This window comes from Lipotes vexillifer, unplaced genomic scaffold (assembly GCF_000442215.2).
Source record: "Lipotes vexillifer unplaced genomic scaffold, Lipotes_vexillifer_v1.1 scaffold96, whole genome shotgun sequence".
In the NCBI taxonomy this organism is placed as follows: domain Eukaryota; kingdom Metazoa; phylum Chordata; class Mammalia; order Artiodactyla; family Lipotidae; genus Lipotes; species Lipotes vexillifer.
The window spans coordinates 1753659-1776765 of record NW_006798666.1 but is presented as its reverse complement, the minus strand read 5'-3'; the positions used below and the strand labels follow the sequence as shown (position 1 = coordinate 1776765).

Sequence of the window (23107 nt, the reverse complement as noted above, 5' to 3'; positions counted from 1 at the left end):
CTTTCCCTAACTATAAATTTCCTACAGAAATCACAGAGGTGGTATATCCAAAGCTGAACTTAACTTCTTAATACAAAACTGACTGCTCTTTTCTACTCTGTCAATATCTCAGTTTGAACTACCATCATCTACCCACCCCACCAACAAGAAAACTTCAGTCATTCTTGGTTATTCCACGTGCCCAAATCCAATACATCATCAAGTTACGTTGCTTCCATTTCCCTAGTTATTCCCACTTGCATCTTCTCTCCATTTAATACCATCACCTTCGTTTAGGCATTCATTATCATTCATCTAAACGGGTGATTTTCAAGCGGCAGGTTGTGTACAGTTAGCAGGCTTTGAAATTAGGTTGTCCAGGCTAGCATTTTCCAATGAAATTAGAATAAAGTAGGACAGAGTATTGACTGCACCACACAAAGTAAGATTGTTCTTTCCCAAGTCACAATGTCAAATTCATTTCTTCCTGTAGTGAGAAACGCTGACCTAGACTATTGTAATAACATTATAACTGATCTTTCTATCTCTACACTTATCCCCCCATCCCTCCTACAAGACTATTCTCTGCCCTGTTAGAGTGATGCAAATGGCCTTCGCTTCACTTGCAGAACAAGATCCAATGTCACTGGCATAGCACACCTGGGTCCTTCATAATCCAAACCTAAACTTCTCTAGTCATGACTCATCACTCCTCCCTCACTATTTCCCAGTCAAACGGAAGGGTTTGCTATATCCAAGTATTACACATTCACTGACACATAAAAAGCATTTGAAGTTAATGGAGAGGAGATGAGACTCACATTCTTTAAATAAACTATAATAATTTATAAAAAGAACACAGTTGGAGGAGCGAATAGAGAGCAAGAGTGAGAGATTGAGATTGAAAGTATTAAGAAAAATGCTTATTTTTCCGTTGTCTATGAAGCCCATAAGGAAACACAACAGCGGCGGGCGGAAGGATGAAATCAGTCAAAGGCATTCAGGTGTCTTAAATTGTGAAGCATATATAATAATAAAGGTAAACCCAACTACCATTTGAATTGGTCAACCAGCAGGGCTTAGATAAATGAATTACTAGTGGCATTAAGACATTTATTACAATATAGCATACAGACTATTTTGCAGCTATTTATTAGTATTGCAGACAAACACTAAGTTGTTAATATAACACTGAAGTTCACTTACGTCCAGGCAGCAACAAAATTTAAAAAAAAGAAATACAGCAAGAGTGATATCAGTAGGGAAATGATACACTTGACTGGTGTTTTCTACAGAAGGAAAAATGAAACCATCTAAAAGAAGACAAAAATTACTTATGTTCCTAGGAGTATAAAAAGATAACTGAAATTTTAATAAATAATAAACCAATTTGCTTTAAAAGCTATGAGACAATAGATGGAATTTGGCTATCCGGAACTCTCTTGGCTATGTTAGGAAATTTCATGGACAAAAACTTAAATGTATTGACAACCTTTATTTTCAAACTGATTATAGCAGCTCTGTGACAGTTTTAAGATTGGCTCACATACATTTGTTTTCTTTTCTTTTCTTTTTTTTTGCTGTACGCGGGCCTCTCACTTTTGTGGCCTCTCCCGTTACGGAGCACAGGCTGCGGACGCGCAGCCTCAGCGGCCATGGCTCACGGGCCTAGCCGCTCCACGGCATGTGGGATCTTCCCGGACCGGGGCACGAACCCGTGTCCCCTGCATCGGCAGGCGGACTCTCAACCACTGCGCCACCAGGGAAGCCCTACACTTGTTTTCTGATTCCCTAAATCTGGAAGCCAGAAATGATAGCACTGTTTTTCATTAGTCACAGAGAGGAGAAATTCACTGTGAACTGAATGATATCCAGCACTTCTCCAAAGTTCTTGTAAGAAATCTGATGCTGTAGTGTACTGTCTGCTTCAGAGCCCGTGTATAAATCTATTAAGTTAGAACATTCAGCCTTTTGTCATTGCTTTCATTCAATATGTATTACGTGTTTCTGCACGAGATGTAAGATTCCCAAACACGGACAGAATTTGCATTTTACTAGGGGAGATAATAGAGTTATGCAAATAACCGGAGGACAAGGCAGCCTGGGTGATACAAAGAAAGGGCAAGCAGAACTGACAGTAAAGACAGATCCTGTCTGAGTGGGACACTGGGAGAGGCCCCACGGAAAAGACCATACAGTTAAGCCTGGAAAGATTGGCTAAAGGCTGAGCTGGTGAGAAAGCCAACCATTCCTACTGACTGAGCAAAGGCACATTAGTGGGGAAAAGAATTCCAAGTTTTTTTCAAGAAACAGCTTGGATAATAATTTTATTCAATCAGTGGTTTGTATGGGTAACAAGTCAAGTCAGATGGGCACTATATTGCAGAATGCCATGTTTTTATTTGTTAATAACTATCAGCCTGTATGAGCAAGGAATAATCAAACTCTCCTTTTGGAAAAATAATGTGGTATAAATTGTATGATCTTATTAACCATAGCTAACTCTCAGTGGGAGTATGATGGGTGATTGTCTCTCTTTTTGCTTACATTTGATTTCAGTTTCTGTACATTGAACAGGTATCACTGGTGTAATGATGGCAATGTTTAAAAAATCTGGCATTTTCAAAAACAGATTAGGGGCAATGAAGAAATGAGAAGCATGGAAAATAACTAGCAACCTTTTGGTGTACTCTAGGGGAAAGAACGATGCACACTGAAACAAAGGTGTTTATAGAAGAAAACTGTGAAAAGATGTAATTGGGAACTGATGACTAGTGAGCATGGAAAAAGGAATTAAAAACTACAGCAATAATGGGTTCCACTTTGTACATAATGATTTTAAGTTATTAGTGGACTTTGGGGGACAAAATATCCAGCAAGCAGCTCTAAAATGGGCATTTCATTCATTCCTACATATCTGCCAAGCTCTGTGCTAGGTACGCAAACACAAATGAGCTGTATAATCCCTGACCTCAAGAGGTATACAGAGTTAATGGAGAAGACGATACATAAAAAAGGACAATCCAGTAATAAACACATGCCCAGGGTATTACATAGTAACAAAAGGCAGCGGCACAAAGGCATCAAGGGAAGTTTCTGGGAGGAGGGAAGACATACATTAAGATTTAAAAGAGGAGTGGGAATTAGATAAACAATATGAGGGAAGAAAATGGAAGAGAGAATCCAAGACTAATAGAGAAAGGAAAGAGCAAAAGCATGGAGTGTGGAAATCCCAGCATACAGTTCAGGTTGTGCAGCATAGCATCCCGGGGTGAGAAACAGCGGGCAGTGAAAAATGGTGGGCCATGCAGCTGGAGACTGGAGCTCCTCCACCTTCAACGCAGTGGTATTGAAGGAAGAACAAAGCACCAAGGAATCAGTTGGTTCCCTTTGTAAAGGAGACTGGACTTCATCTTATAAGTAGTAAGCAGCTATCAAAGACTTTTAAGCAGGGGAGTGATGTGGCAGTTTCAATCTTGGAAAGAGATCTGGGTTAGAGACAGAGAAATTGGATTCATTATAGACTTGGGATAAAGCAAAGCTCCCAGATCATATCAGCTTGATGTCACGCAATTTATGTCACTGAGCCATGACTGAATGTCCTATCTTTTAACTTCATAAATAAGCTGTCTCCTTGCTATGTTCCCATTCAAACACTGTGTATCTTTTGCAAAATCATGATGCAAAGTATCTCTTATTTCATGTAACAGCAATGATACAATTATTTAATAAATTTTTCCTGTAGCTACCTTTTTAGATATATTTCAAACTTTGACCTAAAATTAAAACAATACATATTCCAAAATATTTTCCTTTTTTGCCTTCTTCTGTTCATTCCTTAAAAATTTGCTGACAAGCAGCTGTACATCAGGTACCGTGCAAGGTGATGCAGGGCACACAGGACAGTAAAAACACAAGAGTAGGAGTCTGCCTTTTAGGACTTGTGGAAGAGTCAGATACAATGAATAAACTGAATTTTAAATTGAAGTTCTGCACTGAGTTGTAGGAATACCAGGAAGAGAGATTAATTTTGATTAGGAGCTTCACAGAAGAGGTGGTATTTGAGCTAGACCTTAAAAGATAGAATAGACTTTAGATAGGAATTCCTGAAATTTATTTAGCACCGACATCTGCTTGACTCAAGAACTGAAAATACCCTGCATCACTTTTCTGCAGATAGTCTTGTTTTATTTGGTCCTTCTTGCTCCTAAATTTCTGAACTTCTTGAAATATTTTGAGAAATATATACCTTAAATCGACATAATAGAGAAACTATGGAAACGATTCATTTGCAGATCTGCCTGCTCTAAATCAGAGAACCACTAAAGCATTAAACATGTAGGTTGTAACACCAGATAATAAGCAAGATACAAAAACCTGGCAGTTCGTAACCTTTCCTTGGTCCCAAACAGTTGAGGGAGAAGACACACTCCTATCTCTATGAGTTTACACTATGGCAGTGGGTGGGGGCAGTGTAACATGCGGTGCCCATGGCACTAGATACACCTAATCTGTCAACCTGCCAAATCATCAATTACCTTCTCTTGGACTTTATTATTTATTCCTATTTATGGAAAACACCAATAATAAGTTTTCCTCTCTAGCTTTAAAATCCCCATTTCATAACATTTTTGTTGTATACGACTAGAGCACCATACGTCTATGTGGTTTTCACACCCCCTGTGAAACTTCTGGCCCTTTTTAAAACAGCTGCCTTATTTCTACATATTGACCTTAATGTCTTTGTACACATGTGTCTCAAGGTCAGTAATGAAATCAAGCTCTAGCAACAATTCCTAGACCCTCAGAACCATCTGGAATCTGTTCTTAACATCTGAATTATTACCTTTTGCCTGAAGCACTTATCTTTGATTAAGTTTATTCATTTATGGAGTTTTCCAACAAATTGTTTTCAAACTTCTTATTCTCTTATTCCTAACAGATATCTTCCTTTAAATTTTACTTTTAATTTTTTCTGATACCCTGTTCTAAAGTTTCCCCCATTTTTCTCTCATTCTCTGTTATTGTTTACTTATTGGGGAGAATGTGATTAGGATATTATATGACTGTTTTATTTATTTATTTAATTTTATACATTTTATTATCCCTACTCTGGAAATCAGATTAGCACAGAATTTATATAATTTTTAATATTTTCAGTTAGTAACAGATAAAAAGGAGGACTCACCAATTTATATCCTAGTCATCAGGCAAAGCATCTAACTTTAGAGATCACATAATGTGTTAAAAAAAAAGAAAGGATGAAATAAGGATAGAAATTGAGTTTCTGTCTGATTATGGTATATTTGATAACTCACTTCTTTCTCCTCAATTTATTCTTTTCCTAGATAGTGCCATTCACCAGGAAGGCACATCACTAGCAGAACCCTGTGATTATATCTTTTATAAAGAAGGAAAACTGATGGTTGTAATTAGAATGTACATTAGTGAATGGATTCTCCTTTTCATGTGTTTTGAATCTTATCAATTTTCCTTAATTAGTTCCTTCTCTCCTGAGGGAGCAGGAAAAAAGAATGAAGTCTCATTTGTGTTTATAAAGGAATGAAAATCATTACCTTAATAGAATTTTTTCCTTTGCATTATTTGGAAAGTATCTGAGTGTACTGAAGGCTTTTTCTTCTCTTTCCTTCAGCTGGTCTTTCCTCACTTTTTTCTTATGAAATATAGAAATCCTTCTCTCCAGTCAACATACACACACCCACACATATACCTCCACTGATTTAGTTTACATATAATTTATGTAAAACTGCAAAGAAATACGAGCAGTGTTTACTGCCTACTTCCATGTCTAATGTTATTTAGCTCAACAAGTATGAATTTTAGCAAGATGCTAAAAGGAGCAGATTAACTGATTAACGACAAGCTAAGGAAAGGCCTCTGGAGTTACTTTTCCATGAAAATCTCCAGCTCACACAATGAAATAACTTTGTGATTGGAGGTGTCTTTTGGAAGGCCGACCTTCTAACAATGGATAAGAGTCAAGATGAGCAAGAAAGAAGAAGGGAAAAAATATTCAATGAGTGCCTTTCAGTGGAGACCTGCACTGTGCTATACCTTAATCTGAATCATAACCTTAAAAAGCAGACAGCTATCCTGGGAGCCTCCAGAGCCACGGTTGTACACTTCTCTACCTTGCCTTCTGCCCCAGGAGGGTGACTTCTATGGACTTGGTCAATATGCTCCCCTGCCCTCTGGTTTCTGGTAGAGTTTGGCCAATGGGGAGGGCGAGGTCAAGGTTTTGCTTGGTTCCAGCCCCACAAGGTCACCTTGGGCTGCCTACGTCCCTGAACTGAAGGCCATGACTCCTGTCAAAGCTGATGAACTAGAAATGGCTCTCCTACCAGGTTCTGATATCTGCTTCCTATTCTTATCTTTTTGGACCTGAGGATGTATAATTGCTCTGGTGCTACTAGCTCCAGGTTACTGGCCTAGACCTATGATTTCCCTATAATCACACTTTTGTAAGTGATCCAGCTGTGAATGATAGAAATTATCTCGTTTCTTAAGGGCCAGTGGTTTCCTGTTGGGATTCTAACTGATACCGGTATATTGTTCTACTGTATCTATTGATGATGTTATATTGCGTCTACTGAGGAAGCTTAGAGAGGGTATGCAGCTTGGCCAATGTCACCTCACTAATAACTGGTAAGCCTAGACACAAACTGTCTGATCAAAAGCAGCAGGGTTCTTTTTACTATACTCATTGCTATCTTGCCACTAAGAATGAAATCTATAGGTATGTATATGTCTCATACTATGTAATCTATATATTAATATGTAACATAAACACAAAAGATAGATAAATACATAATATATAAATCTGGATCATAAGAAAAATCACACTTTTCAAACCAACCAAAAGAAAACCAGGCAGTTCATAAAATTTTCATTGTGAACTGTCAGTCAATAAGCTAATAGATCAAATGCTGCAGATGTAGCATGCTCCAGCTATGCTATATATTGAAGTAATCATGATACAGTCATTTTGACATGGCTTATAAAACAAGTCAGTGCATTTTTCCAGCTTCTTTTTAGAAAGTTACATAAACGTACAAAACAGATATACTCAACTCTTCCTTGAGGTCCTTTCTGTGACAGGACCATGGATGAGGAAGGCTCAGGCATGGGAAAAAGTTGAGAGTTAAGCACGGTGGGTAAAAATCAGACAGATCTACTGCACTCATTTACTTAGGGAAGAAAAACACCACTCTTGTATTTTGATGCAGCTCTTATGGTATAGCTGTGTCAAAAAATCCACATTAACATGCCCTGCATTGCCAGCCTATATCATATGGAATATGCAGATCAACTTTTTATAGGAAGAAGACTTTCTCATTATTGTTTTCCTCATTCCCAGTTCTAATATTTTTTTAAATCTATAAATAATATATGTGTATATTTATGTGTGTGTATATATCTATCTAGATACATATAAGATCTGTACGTATGTATATATACACTTATATACACATGTATACATACATACCCACAGATAGTGGTTAAAGAGACCATGTTTTTCTTCAATTCTTCTAAGTTAATAGCATTTAAACACCCCCGTTTTTCACAGCTTAGTAAAATAAAACAAAAACATTGAGTTGATGAGAAAATACCTGTCTGCTATATTTTGGCAGCTAAAGTGACCAAAGAATAATGTAGTCACTGCTACCTCACTTATGGAGAAGACAGTAACATAGGATTTTTAAGTTTTTACACTTACACAAAAAAGAACCGTGTGCAGACATGATCAGTATTTGGGACGACCCATATCTCTCCATGTTTGTGCAGGTCAGGTGAGGTGATCACTGTAAATGGAAGAGAAAATTAAAGAACTATTTATTCTAAGTTACTATATCTCTTCTCTTAGAAATCTAAAAGCAAAAATGCAAGCACAAATTAACATATGGAAAATGCTTCTTTCACCTTATTAAGCTATCAAGAAATGTAAATAAAACAGTGAAATGCCAAGTAACAATTTTATGTCTGGAACACGATTAGCATAACAATAGGAAGGAAATCACTTTTGTGTTATGGTGGCAAATAGGTCCTGACTTGGGAACTATGTAGAAAGCAACTTAGCGTCCTCTATAACCATCAAACGTTGAAAAACTTGAAAGACAGTAAACAGTGGCTACTGAAACTCCCAACACAAGAAGAAAAAAAAAATGAACTTTTAGCCAAAGTCAGATTTTAAAGCAAGAACAAAAGAAAGTATATGATCTTGCAAATCGCCTATCAATTTTCTGTCCTAAGTTCAGAATCGAAGAATAATTTCAGTGTAGGAATGAGAAAGGCCTACTGGGTTATCTACTCAGCACGTGGTTCATCTTTCAGATTTTTTATGGTATTATATATTCAGAAACCAACATAGGAAGGGGTATAAAAGAGATAAGCAATACTTGATCAGAAAGAGATAATTACCATTCTGAAATATCTGCCAAGAATAAAATATAGCACTATTTGAATTCTTGCTAATTCTGCTTTTTGGTTTTAACCTTTATGATCTCTGTTGTAAGTATTTTCCATTTGTGCCCTTAGAGATGGTCATAAGGAATAAAGCTTTCACTAGTCCATTGTGAGCACTTTGTAAACACACTTAAACTTTTAAATACAGATAAGAGAGAGAATTAATGCTATGAGAATTGTAAAACTTTCAACTTACCTTCACATAAGGCTATGCATTTTAAGTTACGGCTTTGCAGGAACTGAGATTGCTGTCCTTTTTTCTGTGACTAAAGTCCAAAAGAATTTAAAAATTAGAGTAAAAATGGGACAGTCACTCAAGTGAAAAAAAAAGAATCATCATTAAAAAGTAATAGTCACTAAGATAGCTCCAGAGGTTTAAAAAAGGTCTATCTCGACCAGCAGCAAAATCCTTGAATTCTCTCTTAATGTCAATCTATATTTGTTATATCACTTAATTTCTGTACATAATCATAATTAAATTACTCTCAAAAATAAGCAAATTAAAAAATACTAAATTAAAGTTCAATAGCCTCAAAACGTAGAATTAGAACTCAAATTTATTTTTACCAGAAGCCTAGCATCTCTATTTAGAGGGAAACAAAATTAAAGTTGCATAATCTTTTCAAACATTAGAATGAATTATTCTAGATCATCTAACTACCCAAAACAAACCCATATTTATAGCATCATTAAGCCACAGAGGTTTCAGAAACATTTCATGTAGAAAATCTGGGGTTTTGTTTTTGTTTTCAGACACTAGACTAGCTACACTCTTTTAAAAAAAATCTAAAGTCACATATTCATCAGATGGATTTTAATTTGTCCAGAATGCTTGTTTTCTCTGAAACAATAAGAGATTTGTGCTTGCCCTTCTCTATGTCTGGAGTGTTCTTTCTCCCAGAGAGCCATATGGCTCGTGCACTCACCACCTATAGGTCTTTACTCAAATAGAACCTTCTCAGAGCATCCTTCCCTGATCACCCCATTTAAAATTCGAGTTCCATCTTGCACCCCACAGCATTCAACATCCCTTTCCCCTGATTTTTCTCTGTAAGATTTACCACCATCTAGCATTCTTTCTATCTAAATATATATTTAATTTATTTATATCCACTCAGTAGAATGCAGGCACCAAGAGGATTTGTCTATCGCTGATGATCACTGTAGCCCAATATCTAGGAGATGTCCAGCACTCTCGCAGAAGCTCAATACATACTTATTGAATACTTATTGAATAAAGGCATTTTAGGGTGAGTTTCAGTCCTGTAGAAGTAACGACCACTTAAAATAATTCTGCAGATTTAAAAAGCCTGAGTATTTATCGAAGTCCTGCCAGCTAAGGGAGCTAGAGTTCACTCATCAGAGGCAGTCACCCGATTTGCTACAACACCTGTGATGCGTTGCTGTTTTTACTGCTTGAAGCTGGCTCATCCTTGGCTGACACCTTCTGCTTCTTGTTCATCCCTAAAAACATCAGCAAAATAATAATTTAGGGACAAAGCCGTATGATGCAGCTCAAAATACAATCCATCTACACTGCAAAGTTCCACTTTAGGCAAAGGTTTGACAGCATCAGGCCACAGACCATCACAAAGGGCTCCTGAAGGAGCAGCTGCTGTGCCCTGATCAAGCAGGGTGGAAAGTTGGTGGGTTCTGGAAGTCCTGGTCAAGTTACAAAGTAGAAAATACACTTTGTTTTTCTTTGCATTGAAAAGAAGGCTAGGACCTTCCCTTGCATAAAATTGGTATAATCAGAAAATTCTTAAAACTTGATTTTAAAAGGCGTTTAGGACCTAAATTTTATTCTTACCATCTGGTGACTAGAAGAAGATAAGGGGTGGAAAATATAAACAATTTCAGAAAAATATATTTATACTGAAACTTAACTTCATGCTCAATTCCTGTAGAATTTACTATTCCTCCTAATAAAGGAAAACTATTTAAGTCCTTTTGTCTATGATACTCACAAGTTTTACCTTACCCTGTTAATGCCATGGCTTTTTACTGTGAAATATTTCAGACAGAACAGAATTAAAATTCCTGTCTATTTTAGAATAGGTAGATTTGTAGCTATAGTGTATTTAAAAATGCTCATCTACTATCCTGAAGTTGAAAAGCCTATTTGTTTGCTGCTGTTTCAATAAAAGGCTTAATGAAAACGGGGCAAAGCCTATGGACCAAACTGCAAATGGTGTGGATGCAGGCACTTTCCAAGGCAGACCTTCCCGCAAAGGGGCAGAAGTGGGTGTGGTCAAGCTGAGGAACAGGCGAAGGCTATTACGGGCAGAAAGACTGTTCTGCTCTCTAACTCCTAGACCTGAAGCCCTCCAAACCAAGTATGAAGTTACTTCAACGTACCGTAGAGGTTCTTACATTTTTTTTTTTTTTCAGATCAAGGAAACTGAAAGAATTGGATGAAAGCTATCGACCCTCTTTCCAGACAAACATTCACAAAGACAAATTTCACATTCATCTGAATCCCTCAAAAACCTTTCCATGAACCCATCTAAGGAGTCAGTACACCTGTATAAGAAGCAGAAAATCACAGGACTTGATGATGTGTTGTGTTGTCCTTATCTATGCTGAGACTGTATTTATTTATTAAAAATGGTTTGATATTACTTTTTTTTACTGTGTTCTGTTTTAATAAGATTTAGAGTCTGATTTAAGCTGATTCTGATCATCTTTCCCACTGAACTACATGATTTTACTTCCTATACTATCTTACTCTTCTGGTATTTATTTTCCTAGTTTTATCTTGGCATATTGTATTTTCAAAAATCACTGCAACAATATCTCTCAACAGTATGTTTTTCTACAATGCAACTGTGCCACTCTTTCATCAGGAGATGGAGTCTAATTCCCCAGCCCCTGGATATGGAGGGGCTTGTGACTGCTTTGACCAATACTGCACATGGGAAGTGGCGCCACATGAGTTTTGAGGCTGGGTCAGAAGAGGCATACAGAGCCCACCTGGTCCTCTTAGGACATGTGCTCTGGGAAAGGTCGAGGTGCAACACTGAGAAACCACTTGCTGTGGCTGAAAGAGTGTGAACTTGGGCAAAAGAATCACACAGGTAAGCCTGCTCAATGTTCTCCTAGTTATTAGATCTCTCTAAGTCTCCTTTTCTATAATATATGGATCTTAAGACTTACCATCCAGGCACCATGTGAACAACATCTCCTGAAGTTGTTTAATGGAATCATGTAACCCCACACAACACAAGCGCATAAGCAAAATCAACCATATATGCAGGTATACGAATATAAAAGCCTTTAAGTCTAAAGGGGAATTCACCAAACCCTGAGGTTGTCAGGAAAGGAGTTAAATGTTTCATTTTTTATTTTATACAATTCTGTGTAGTTTCAATTTCTTTACAATGGGCATAATTATTTTATATTTAAACAGAATAAGTTTCTGTTCTAAGAAAAAAAATCACACAGATCATTGTGAAATAGTCCAAAAATTTTTAAAGTACAAAGAAAAAAATCACCCTGAGTTTTACTACCTCAGGATTACGAATGCTAACAATTTGGTAATCGTTCTTTCCATATTTTGAATTTATGAGGCTCCTCCTCGGCACATGGTTTCAGTTTATTCCAATATATTTTCCTCAAACAATCTCACTAAAATATTAACAAGAAGTTGTCAATAAGTAGATGGTTCTGAGGGTGTTTTTCTAATCCTAAGTTTTCCATACTGCTTAAAACTTCTTTAATATAATATGTACATAAACTTTTTTCAGTGCTCTACATAATATTTTGTACATGCTATATTTTCAATGTTTACTGTAGACGGAATAAATGTAGAAACTATTGAAACAAAATTAAAATTAATTTTGAAACTGACAAAACATATGCTCCATCTTATACGCTAGGGGAAGTATTATAAATTCATCTTGACACGTGAGCTTTGTTTTTACTTCTGACAGTTATCAAATGAATTTAATACAAATACATCAAATAAGCTTCATTCACTCGATAAAAAATTGTGCCTAGAATATACAACAACAAAAACTTAATATATTTGAGGTTGAAATGAAATACAAGCTTACCTGAGTAACCAAATGATATGCTTGACATTGGACTAAGATAGATTCCACTTCCATACATTGCACCGTGGAGCTAGAATGAGAGGAGGTGGGAAAGGAAACAGTCAGTTTATGGTTTCAAATGTTAATATTTCACAAAAGAAGACCATTGGTCTTATGCTGGAACATTAGCTCTTAATAAAATGATAAAGCTCTGATTTCAAGGTCTAATTTGAAAAGAGTACTAATATCCTTGTTCTTAAAATTCAGAGTGCATTGATATATGGAAAATGACAGCCAGAAAAAATCCTTAGTAAAGATTTTCCACCCAGCTGATGACAAAGAGTCACTTAGTATCAAGTACTGGAGTAGGCTTTTTTTTTTTTTAGTTAATTAATTTATTTTTGGCTGCATTGGGTCTTCGTTGCTGTGCGCGGCTTTCTCTAGTTGTGGCGAGCAGGGGCTACTCCTCGTTGTGGTGCGCGGGCTTCTCATTGCAGTGGCTTCTCTTGTTGTGGAGCACGGGCTCTAGGCATGCGGGCTCAGTAGTTGTGGCGCATGGGCTCTAGAGTGCGGGCTCAGTAGTTGTGGCTCATGGGCTTGGTTGCTCTGCAACACGTGGGATCTTTCCTGGACCAGTGATGGAACCTGTCTCCTGCATTGGCAGGCGTTTTCTTAACCACTGCGCCACCAGGGAAACCCTCGAGTAGGCTTTTATGTTAATGACTCTAAAATACTGAAAATAAACGTGGCTGAAACACATGTGACAGAAGGTTGATCAGGACTCATCTGCTAGTATATCAACAAAATATCTTAGATTTTCATTATATGGCACTGTCATTCCATTCCTTACTTCCTCTAAATTTTTCAAGTGATGGAGAGTTTCATTAACTGAAACTCTTCAACTAGTCTACTACTCAGAACAATTAAAATTCTCTCTTATTATCTCCATGCTCTAGGACCCTCATACCGTATTTAGTATGCACCAAATATTAATTCAATAAATATCTATTTATGGACATTTATATTTATGGACATTTTATATTTATGGACATTTATATTTATATTAAATGTGTATTTATGAACATTTATATTTAGTTGTGTCATCCCAATTGTCATCAGAATATGCAATCTCGCACAGGTGACTGGGCTGAGGATTTCATCTCCTGACCTCCTTACATCATCAGATGAAAATCAGCTGAATGAGAGTGAGGTGGGATGCTGGAGATGAAGGGCGTAAATAAAGATGAAGACCACACCCACAGTATCCTGCCCATGTGCTGCCCTGCGGGCTGAAAAGCAGGTAGCCGATGGCTCTTTGGTGTCCAGTCTCCATTTTGCATATTCTTAGCCCTACCTTTTCTTCTGTTAAAGTATTCACACTGAGGTTGTGCTCAAAAAACTTGAGTTGGAGTAGCAGAGAGAATTTGTGTAAGGTTTTACCTCTTTTGTGATAATTTTTTTCTATTAAGTTTAAAGTGGTTTCACTATTTTCTCATAGGGGGACTCAGTTTTCTTTTTCTTTTCATCCCTATGTTGTGTATAGATCAATTCTGCTTGACTTATTTTGTGAAAATTACGTATGCCTATTAGAAAAATGCACATAATTTTTTAAAGCATACACGCATCCCCTTTTGCAAGTGAAAACACCACCAGGGCGGACTGCTTACTGAGCTCCAATACTGAAGAATAAGGAGTCTCGTTAAAGCATGCAGAAAATTTACCTGCAGTCGTGTATTAGAAGCAACAACCAGACCATTTCTCAGAATGGAGTGCCAGTTTTCAATGTGCGAGCCACTAAAACACAGGGGAGGGGAAGGAAAAAGCAAAATCAAAAATCAATGACCTTTTTATGGGGGTCTCAATGTAACAAGTCATGGTGCCTTCTCAGAGTTCTGGGTTTCCTAGTCAAGTATCGTGTAGTGAACTGTCCAGTGCTAACAGCCAACTACTAAAAGAGGATGCCTTCCTCCCCACACATTTCTGGAAGACTAAGTGGGTGACACACACCCCTAAACATAAAGCCATACTCACTGAAATGCAAAGGTGCTTCCGAAGAGTTTTTTAGCAGCTCTAAAATTGGATTCTTTGGCTGGTGGACTGCTGAGAAGAAGGAATTGATGGGGAGTGTGCATGAACTTCAGTTGCTGCCATTTAAAATAAGGATGCAGGAAAACATGTCAAATTTAACATACAATCAGGCTGATGACAATTTCAAACTTTACTGGTTTAAGAATTATCTAGTTTCAAACCATAATAATTTATATTAACAGGGTCATTCATTTGACAGAAACCCTGCATAAATGATAAATCGCATGGAATTGCTGATTTGAAGGATAATTCTTTAGGCTAATGGAAAAGGAATAGGAGACAGACAATCCAAAGTCATTTATATTTAGCTTTGGAATATGCTATGTAATCACATTCAAGCAGATCTGCCTTCCTAATTACATTTCTTCTTGAGACTTTTATTATTGAATTCCCTAAGTATCCACCAGCTATTCAACTGGGGAAATATCTGAATTTGCTAAGCAGAAAAGTTAGTTCAAGATTTTAAAACTGCAAAAATTATCATCATCATGCTTTATTTACATATATTTGTAAAATTAGAAATTGCCTACATTCAAATTATAGTTTCCCACTTTGCTCATGGAAAAAATTGAAACAAAATCTTTTGAATCAGTCGCTTAACAAAATTTTCTAATTGCTGCCCTTTCACCTAAGAATATATGTACTTATACAGGAATCCAATATATAGGAATCTCATAGTTTAGAGATTCATAGATGGGAGAGCTGAGATTTTAGATACTGCTCCTAGGTGACGATCAGAACTGAAATCAGAGTCCATTAGCTTTTTCTTTATTTTGTAAGCATATTAGGCCGATAAGTACGATATCTGGAGGCAATATCTTCTCCAATATAGAAAAGTAAAGCTGTGCCAACATTAAACTGACAATGATAAAAATGCACATTACCTTTTTCTGGTCAATCTCTAGATAATGTTCTCTCTATCACATGTGGAATAACTAAATGATTTCACATTGACTCGTTTACTTAAAAGTTCAGGGCAGCAGCCTGAAATTGAATTTGATATCTTGGAGAAACTTAGAGCTGGGGCACATATGGTCATTTCTAACTGAAGAATTAGGCTTGGCCTGAGTTAACTTCAATTTCCTGGAGAGGCTGCCTAAAAATCACAGGGGTCAGTTCTCCCAACTAATAAGTATCCCTCACATTTCTGTATGTATATGTGAAAACACAACTTACCCTGTTAACTGGCAGTTTCACAATATGTGACCTATTACTTGAAATAACCCTGAAATTAATTAAAATAAGCCATCAGTCACAAATATATGCCACATATATTTAAAGTGTTTTTCCCCTCAGTTGGCAAGTGATTAAAACTTATTTTTGCTGTGACATAAACTAAATTGAGTAACAATTTTACTTAATTACATCATTTTTCTTTGCTTCCTGAAACAATTTAAAGAGCTGATATAATAAACAAGATACTTTAATCTGAAGACACAGAAGTAGCTCTTTAAAACTTAAGAGATATAATTTTTAATAACCACAACCTTAGATGTCAGCAAAGTGAACATTTATGAATATGCTTTCAAATAATGGTAATCTAAATACAAAATGTAGAAGCTGATTCATACATCTGCTTCCTCTGCTTCTCCCTACACTGTCTAACTAAGAATGAGTGTTTATGAAGATATTTTTCCTTTCTTTAAATATTTGAGGATATTTGTGCTGATACATACAATGGTTTATATACAAACTGCTGTTCACCATACGTAGACAATGAAGTTGAAAAAAAATCAAAACCTCAGGTATCTGAAAGGACTAATTGTTTTATGCTTTTCAGTATAGAAAATAATAACTAAAAAAATTGTAAAACATGTTGGTAAATTTTCTCCTCCTTGAAGGAAGAGTGACTAACAAGCTGAAGGAAATGATCACAAATAATTAAAAGTGAACAATCAGGCTAACTTCAGGGAAAAAAAGAAAGAGATTAGATATTTGAAATTTTTACCTTCATTTTGAATATGACTTAATATGAGAATTTTAAAAGTTAAAATAAAAACTATGTGTTATTTTACTCAATTCGTCAGAATTTTTAAAATCGATTATAAAAGATACAAAGGAGAAAGACTTCTAAAACCTAACTTTTGTCATGGTTTTACTAGACTAAATTAAATGTGTTTTGTAAGGTTCTGCCTAAGTGAAAGTTAAGTAATTAAGAGTCATGAGGTGGCCTCTTCCTCCTTTGCCCATCTTCACATATTTTTTTAAAAACTTCCTGGCTGTAGCATGGAACAAGTACTCATTCAGACCAATCTCTTATAATCTTTACACTTGTATTACTGCCTGATAATCATGGTAAATTCCATAGTCTTTGAGTTGTCAGTGATTTCAAAGAGACGCACCTAAAACCCCCATAGGTACGGTGAGTAGGTGAGTAGATACTACTGTTTTCTTTTTGCAGATGAGAAACCAGAGGGCAAATTATTTGAAGTAAGTGTTGTAGAGCAAGGGGAGCTCTCAACCCACCCCTCAACTATAGCCTAACCCTTCTTTTCTAGGGTTAGGCTGGACTAACACTGTGTGCCTTACCAGACTTTCTCTGAAACAGTGCCTCATTTGCAGTCATCAAACACAGTTTATGAAATTTACACTGTCTTTGCTAAGGGAGTAAATTATGCAAAACACACATTATAGAGAGATTTTCAGTAAGTGTTTGAAACAGTTTTATCACACAGTTAACTAGAAAATTAAATGAGCCACAATGGCTTCACCAGGTAATCTAACCAATCAAATTTTTAAAAATGATAGATAACAAACTGCTGTCGACTGCACCGTATATCCCTGCAGTGCATATGACAGCACTTTCTTCCCCTTGTGATGTCCAAATTTTAATTAAAGTGAGAGTCCTTAAGGACTCTTGGACTGTAAAATCACCAGGCCTCATAGGCTTGTAGAACTGTAGCATTGCAGGTCTTGCAATATAGGCTTTTTTTTTTTTTTTCCTTAAAGCAGGCAGTAGAAAGTGATGCTGTTTTCATTAAGAGGAAAACTAAATTTTATACCATTGCAGTAAGGGATGAGCAAGGGGGTCTTGTTTATCCATCTGCTTCTTGATTTCCAGATACGGTGCCTGAAAAAAAAGTCATTATACATTTTGATTTTTCTTAAAAATTCCTTTTTTTCTTTTCTCTTTTTCTTTTTTTGCAAAAGGAAAATCAGATTGAACAGGTATGCCTAATCCAGTTAAACGTGAAAACCTGTGGTTGTGACATGATAGTGGCAGCCATTACCCTAGTTGCTTCTCCCCAAGATGATATGAACTCTGACCTTCCATGCAGGACAAAGGACTTGCCGGAACGTTTTGATAAGAGGCTCAATCGAATTTTAGCCTGGCTTCCATGCACTGGGCTGGAAGTCCCTGGACCACTGCTGAGTCTTTGCTCAAGAAAACCCAATGTTGCTAAAACACAAAAGGTACCAACCCATACAGTTAACCTTTCAGTAATTCTCTTATTCCCCCTGAAATTTCCATTTCCCCAGAGCCCCACCGATTTTCACTTCTCTGTAGCCTCTTTTTGTTCCCTCTCTGTTTTCACTTTAAAAACCTCGGTCACCTTGCCTTACTCGGAGGTGATCTCAGCTCACACTGCAAGTTTCTCTTCCCTACTGCAGTACTTGAATAAATCTGTCTTGTCACCTTTATCAAGTGTCTGGTTTCTCTTTGACATTTTTAACATTTAACTAACATGAAAGTGAAACTTGTAATAGCTACTACTCATGCTCATATCTGAGGGTACTGACTTCGGGTAGATCTTTACGTGAGAAAATTGGACAAAATTTACATAAAATGACGACCCCTTCTTTTAAAAGTATTGATGGAATTCACCCAGACAATTAACATTTTCCTAGAAAGAAAGGCAATCTGTCTGTGACAATTTAGGCCAGTATAATGTTATATTTATTTGGAGAAGTTTAAAGAATTTGACAGGATAAAACCTGACAGCACCCCTATGAAGTGTACACTGAGGGAGAAGGCAACATTACTATTCACCATCTTGGCAATGAAGAAACTGAGGCATCAAGCAATTAAGCAACTTGCTCAAGGTTGCAGGCCACGTCACTGATGAGCAAATTATATCACATGGGCCTCCAACTTCCCAAGCTGACATGCAATCATCTCCACTGCCTCCTATTAAAATAGCTTACACATGACCCAGAATAAAGGAAGCAATTCTTGGCACATCCCAGAGTCAGGGTTTGCAGCTATTTTTAGATGCAAGAATGGTCTGAATCTACGGTCTAGTATAAATATCCTATACCAAAGTCTTTGGTGACCAAAAATATTTAATTGTATATAAGGTACTGCAATGGGTTCTTTTTTCCCCCTAAGTGGAAATGCATTTCTTGTTTTCTTTTCCTTATACAAATAATAAATGTTTGCTTGAAAAGGAATTCTGATAATGTAGAAAGGGCACAGAAAAACAGGTGGAAAGAATGACGGCTTTTAAGCAAATAATATAACTTGTGAATTAAAGGATCTCTTGTTTATCACTGTCTGACACACACCATTTATTGAATGGATGAATGAGTATTTGACTTCATAAATAAATAACTATCAAAAGAACCAAGAATCAAATTTGGGAATGTGAAAATTGGCTTTGGGCTTCCCTGGTGCAGTGGTTAAGAATCTGCCTGCCAATGCAGGAAACATGGGTTCGAGCCCTGGTCCGGGAAGATCCCACATGCCGTGAAGCAACTAAGCCCGTGCACCACAACTACTGAGCCTGCGCTCTAGAGCCCGTGAGCCACAACTACTGAGCCTGTGAGTCACAACTACTGAAGCCCGTGCACCTAGAGCCCGTGCTCCACAACAAGAGAAGCCACCACAATGAGAAGCTTGCGCACCGCAACCAAGAGTAGCCCCTGCTCGCCACAACTAGAGAAAAGCCCGTGCACAGTGATGAAGACCCAATGCAGCTGAAAAATAAATAAATAAAATAAATAAATTTTAAGAAAGAATAAATCTTTTAAAAAAAATGTACTTTGGATGCACATCTGCAAATGGAGTAGATGGGGTAGTGGGGGAGGGGGAGTGGCACAGAAGCTTTGTGGGCCCCAAGACTGGAGAAATCACTATTCCCTCCCTCCCCAGAGAAAGGCAAATGACTCAGAATAATACTTACCATAAACTTGCAAAGGCCTCTAGGGGCAGTGCAAGCCTTGAAACCACCATATGCAAACTCAACCCATAATGTGTGGTATTGTCAATTAGATTGTTAATTTCTACTTATAATGATGAGCTTCAAACCTTTCGCCAAGTGTTTGGCAGTGGAAAGGCCTCAATAATTCAATAAGATGTGCTTTTCCAAGTGCTGGACTCCTGCCCAGGGATATACTGGACTTTCATAATAAACCCTGATCCTTGCTCATCAAACTCTTCCACCAAAACCTCCCTAAGGGCCAAAAATATAAACTCATGCTCTCAAGGAGTCTGGTGTTTTCCAAAGTTCTTTTGAGATTCTCTGTTACATCTAAACTATTTATGTGTAATTTACATTTGACAGAATATTAGTTTTGATTTTAACATTAAAATGTTTTGAAATTACTACCATTAATTAAAATTGGCAGTCGAGGAAGATGGTACCAGATTTAACTTTTGCCTTAAGATATTCCAACAAATTCTTGTCTGAGTTTGAGAGCCGAGCATTCGGATTATGATTATGCAATTATCCTCCAAAGTCACAGTGGTAGCATGCCAAAACACTGATGTAATTTAATTAAAACATCCTAGTACAAAACAGTTTTCATTTTTTTATGATTTTAATTATACTCTCATATAATAGAAAAGTCTACATTTCACCACATGGCCAGTACTCTCAGATATTTTAAAAATATCATTTCACTCAAGCAAAACTGAACTGTACAAGACCACAAGATGATAAACTTACTTGTGTCATTTCTCTAATAGAAGTTATGCTGTCCAATGCTTTCATTACTCGATCATAGTTCTTCTTCTGTTTGAATGGGGGAAAAATAGTATTCACCGTAAGCCTTTGCAAGTCACATTACTGGAGAGACATATTATTTCTGTACCTGAATTTTCCATCAGGGTCAATTTGAAAGCAATGACTGTGCTGTGTACACAAAAGGGAAGACTTTGGGCTTCCCTGGTGGTGCAGTGGTTGAGAGTCCGCCTGCCGATGCAGGGGACACGGGTTTGTGTCCCGGTCCGGGAAGATCCCACATGCCACGGAGCGGCTGGGCCCGTGAGCCATGGCCGCTGAGCCTGCACGTCCGGAGCCTGTGCTCCGCAACGGGAGAGGCCACAACAGTGAGAGGCCCATGTACCCCAAAAAAAAAAAAAAAAAAGGGAAGACTTTAATAAGATGGCTCAAGGACATAGGATTTATAACTGAGTCAGAGGGAAGAAAAAAGAAAATAATGCCAGTTTTAGTGTAAATATATAAAATGATGTTCAGCTTACAGGGGAAAAGCTATAAATACACAAAAGATATTAGGCTCCTGATTCTTGTTGTCACCACTAAAAAATTAAGCCATGATGAATAAAGTAAGCACAGAATCCTTCTAAAACACAAAAATCCACTTTAAATCTTACAGTTTCATTTTGCTTTTAGCTCCTTTTGATTGGAAGATTGTTACCAAACAAGTATGATTAATAAGTGTGTAAATGACACCATACACTCAACTGATAATTCATTTTTAAGCACACTGAAAATATGTGCACTGCCACTTATGAAGGAGGGAAAGTTTTTCCAAGAGAATTTTATATAGTCCTTGTTTCCATAAAATGATTTCAAGATCAATAGTAACAGAAACTAAGGCAATTTTGGCTCTCATGTAATTTGAAAATCATGTTATTTCAGAAGAATTCTGCCAAACTTCCCTGAATATTTATAAAACTGCTTTCTCAAGAAATGTCAGTTGATCAACAATATGAAATAAACTTTCACTAACCTTCAGATAACTGGGGAGGGAGAGAGGGGAGGGCAAGAGAGGATGAAATAAAAATACAAAAGAAAAGGGAAAATTTGTCCCTTTACCCATGATCCTTAAAATTAAAATGAGATTACATAAGTTAGAATCTCAAAAAATATATGATGAAATTAAAATAATCATATTGACCATTATACACCAATGTATTATAGTTATTTACCTACTTTCCATGCAGATGGGATGTGTAAAGATCAGAATTTGGGGGGATTAAATGGGTCTAGTTTCATGAAGGCAAAGTTAGGAAAATGATTTTAAAGGAGAAAAGGAGAGGAGAAGTAACAGGATACATGAAAGACATGGTGGAAGTAAATCAAATTTGTGGAAAAAGAATCATATTTGCTAAATGGATACAGAGTTCATGACAGGTCATGGATATGATGAGACAGTAATTTAGCTAAGAAAAAAGAAAGCTAATGAGACTAAAATCTCAATTATTGTTAAAGGAAACTTGTGATTGATGTGCTAGGATGACTACTTACCCTTGGGTTGAAGGCCAGCATCTGAGGATTGTTAGGATCTACCACAGAAGGATATGGCTCGAAAATGACAACTTTTCTAGGAGATTCCAGTGCGGACCTACACATGGATACTAGTAGATCTACCACCTTGAAATACATACATAAGATAGTTACTATCCTTCAGGTTTTATCAAATGCTTTGCCATTGTTTCTCCCTCTCATGGTAGTTAATTAGGAAAGATTCAGGATGGCTAGCAATCTCTGAAATCTGTAATTTGTGGCTTTAGATCAAATTTGACCAAACCTGACTATTAATTTAAAGTAACTAATATTTAAAGTTACTTTAATATGTGTTATTTAAAGTAACACATATTAAAATGACTAATATGTGTTGCTTCCAACTACTCACGTCTTCATATCTGTCTTTAACATGTCTTTGTCATTAACACATACTATGTGCTAACATTGCTGTAGGTTCTGTGGAAAGACAATGAACAAGGCAGGTCCTTGAAAAGGTCTCGTGAAATTTTCCTTTCAATGGAGAAGATGTGCTGAAAAATCAGTTAAATATATGCTTAAAGACATATAGTGTCTGGCAGTGTTAAATGTTATAAAAATAAAGCTGGCATTAGAGACTTAGGCCGTAGCGGGGAACTATTTTAGCGTGGTTAGGAAATGTGGTGACGTTTCAACAGAGACCTGAGCGAAGTGGGAGATGGAGACGTGACTATCTGGGGAGAAACCATTCCGGGGGAAGGAAACTGCAGAAAATGAATCTGACATGCCCCAAGGACAGTAAATCTCCTGACACCATCTTACTTCTTCCTACTCTCCTCTGACAAAGGCTATTAATGTCCTCTGATTTGTTAAATAAGATGGCTTTATTCCTATGCGCGTCTATGACTCCTTCGCACAATTCACTAAGAGGCAAGGTGACATAGCAGTTAAGAGCGTGGCTCCCCTCCCTAGTTCCCAAAAACAACACGCTCTAGCAACTGAATCAAGAAAGCCGATACTGCCTATACGGAGAGAGCTCATCAGAATGGACGTACCTATAGGGTAAAGACAAGAGACTTCATAAGGAAGCAGCTGACTTAATCTTTATAGGGA

The 23107-nt window shown here is 37.0% G+C and overlaps 1 protein-coding gene across 3 annotated transcripts in view; it reads right to left on the bottom strand.

Moving 5' to 3' along the window:
- PARP8 (poly(ADP-ribose) polymerase family member 8) overlaps nucleotides 1-23107 on the bottom strand; it is a 181580-nt gene that overhangs the window by 2610 nt on the left and 155863 nt on the right. For 2 of the 3 annotated variants that reach the window (XM_007470737.1, XM_007470739.1), the window contains 10 exons: nucleotides 22019-22144; nucleotides 20474-20539; nucleotides 17588-17655; nucleotides 15762-15810; nucleotides 14529-14641; nucleotides 14219-14291; nucleotides 12519-12588; nucleotides 9854-9927; nucleotides 8660-8729; nucleotides 7718-7802 (listed from right to left, as the gene is read on the bottom strand). In XM_007470737.1, coding sequence (XP_007470799.1) covers nucleotides 7718-7802; nucleotides 8660-8729; nucleotides 9854-9927; nucleotides 12519-12588; nucleotides 14219-14291; nucleotides 14529-14641; nucleotides 15762-15810; nucleotides 17588-17655; nucleotides 20474-20539; nucleotides 22019-22144 — 794 coding nt within the window. The remainder of the gene's footprint in view (nucleotides 1-7717; nucleotides 7803-8659; nucleotides 8730-9853; nucleotides 9928-12518; nucleotides 12589-14218; nucleotides 14292-14528; nucleotides 14642-15761; nucleotides 15811-17587; nucleotides 17656-20473; nucleotides 20540-22018; nucleotides 22145-23107) is intronic. The other variant, XM_007470738.1, reaches the window with a different exon arrangement.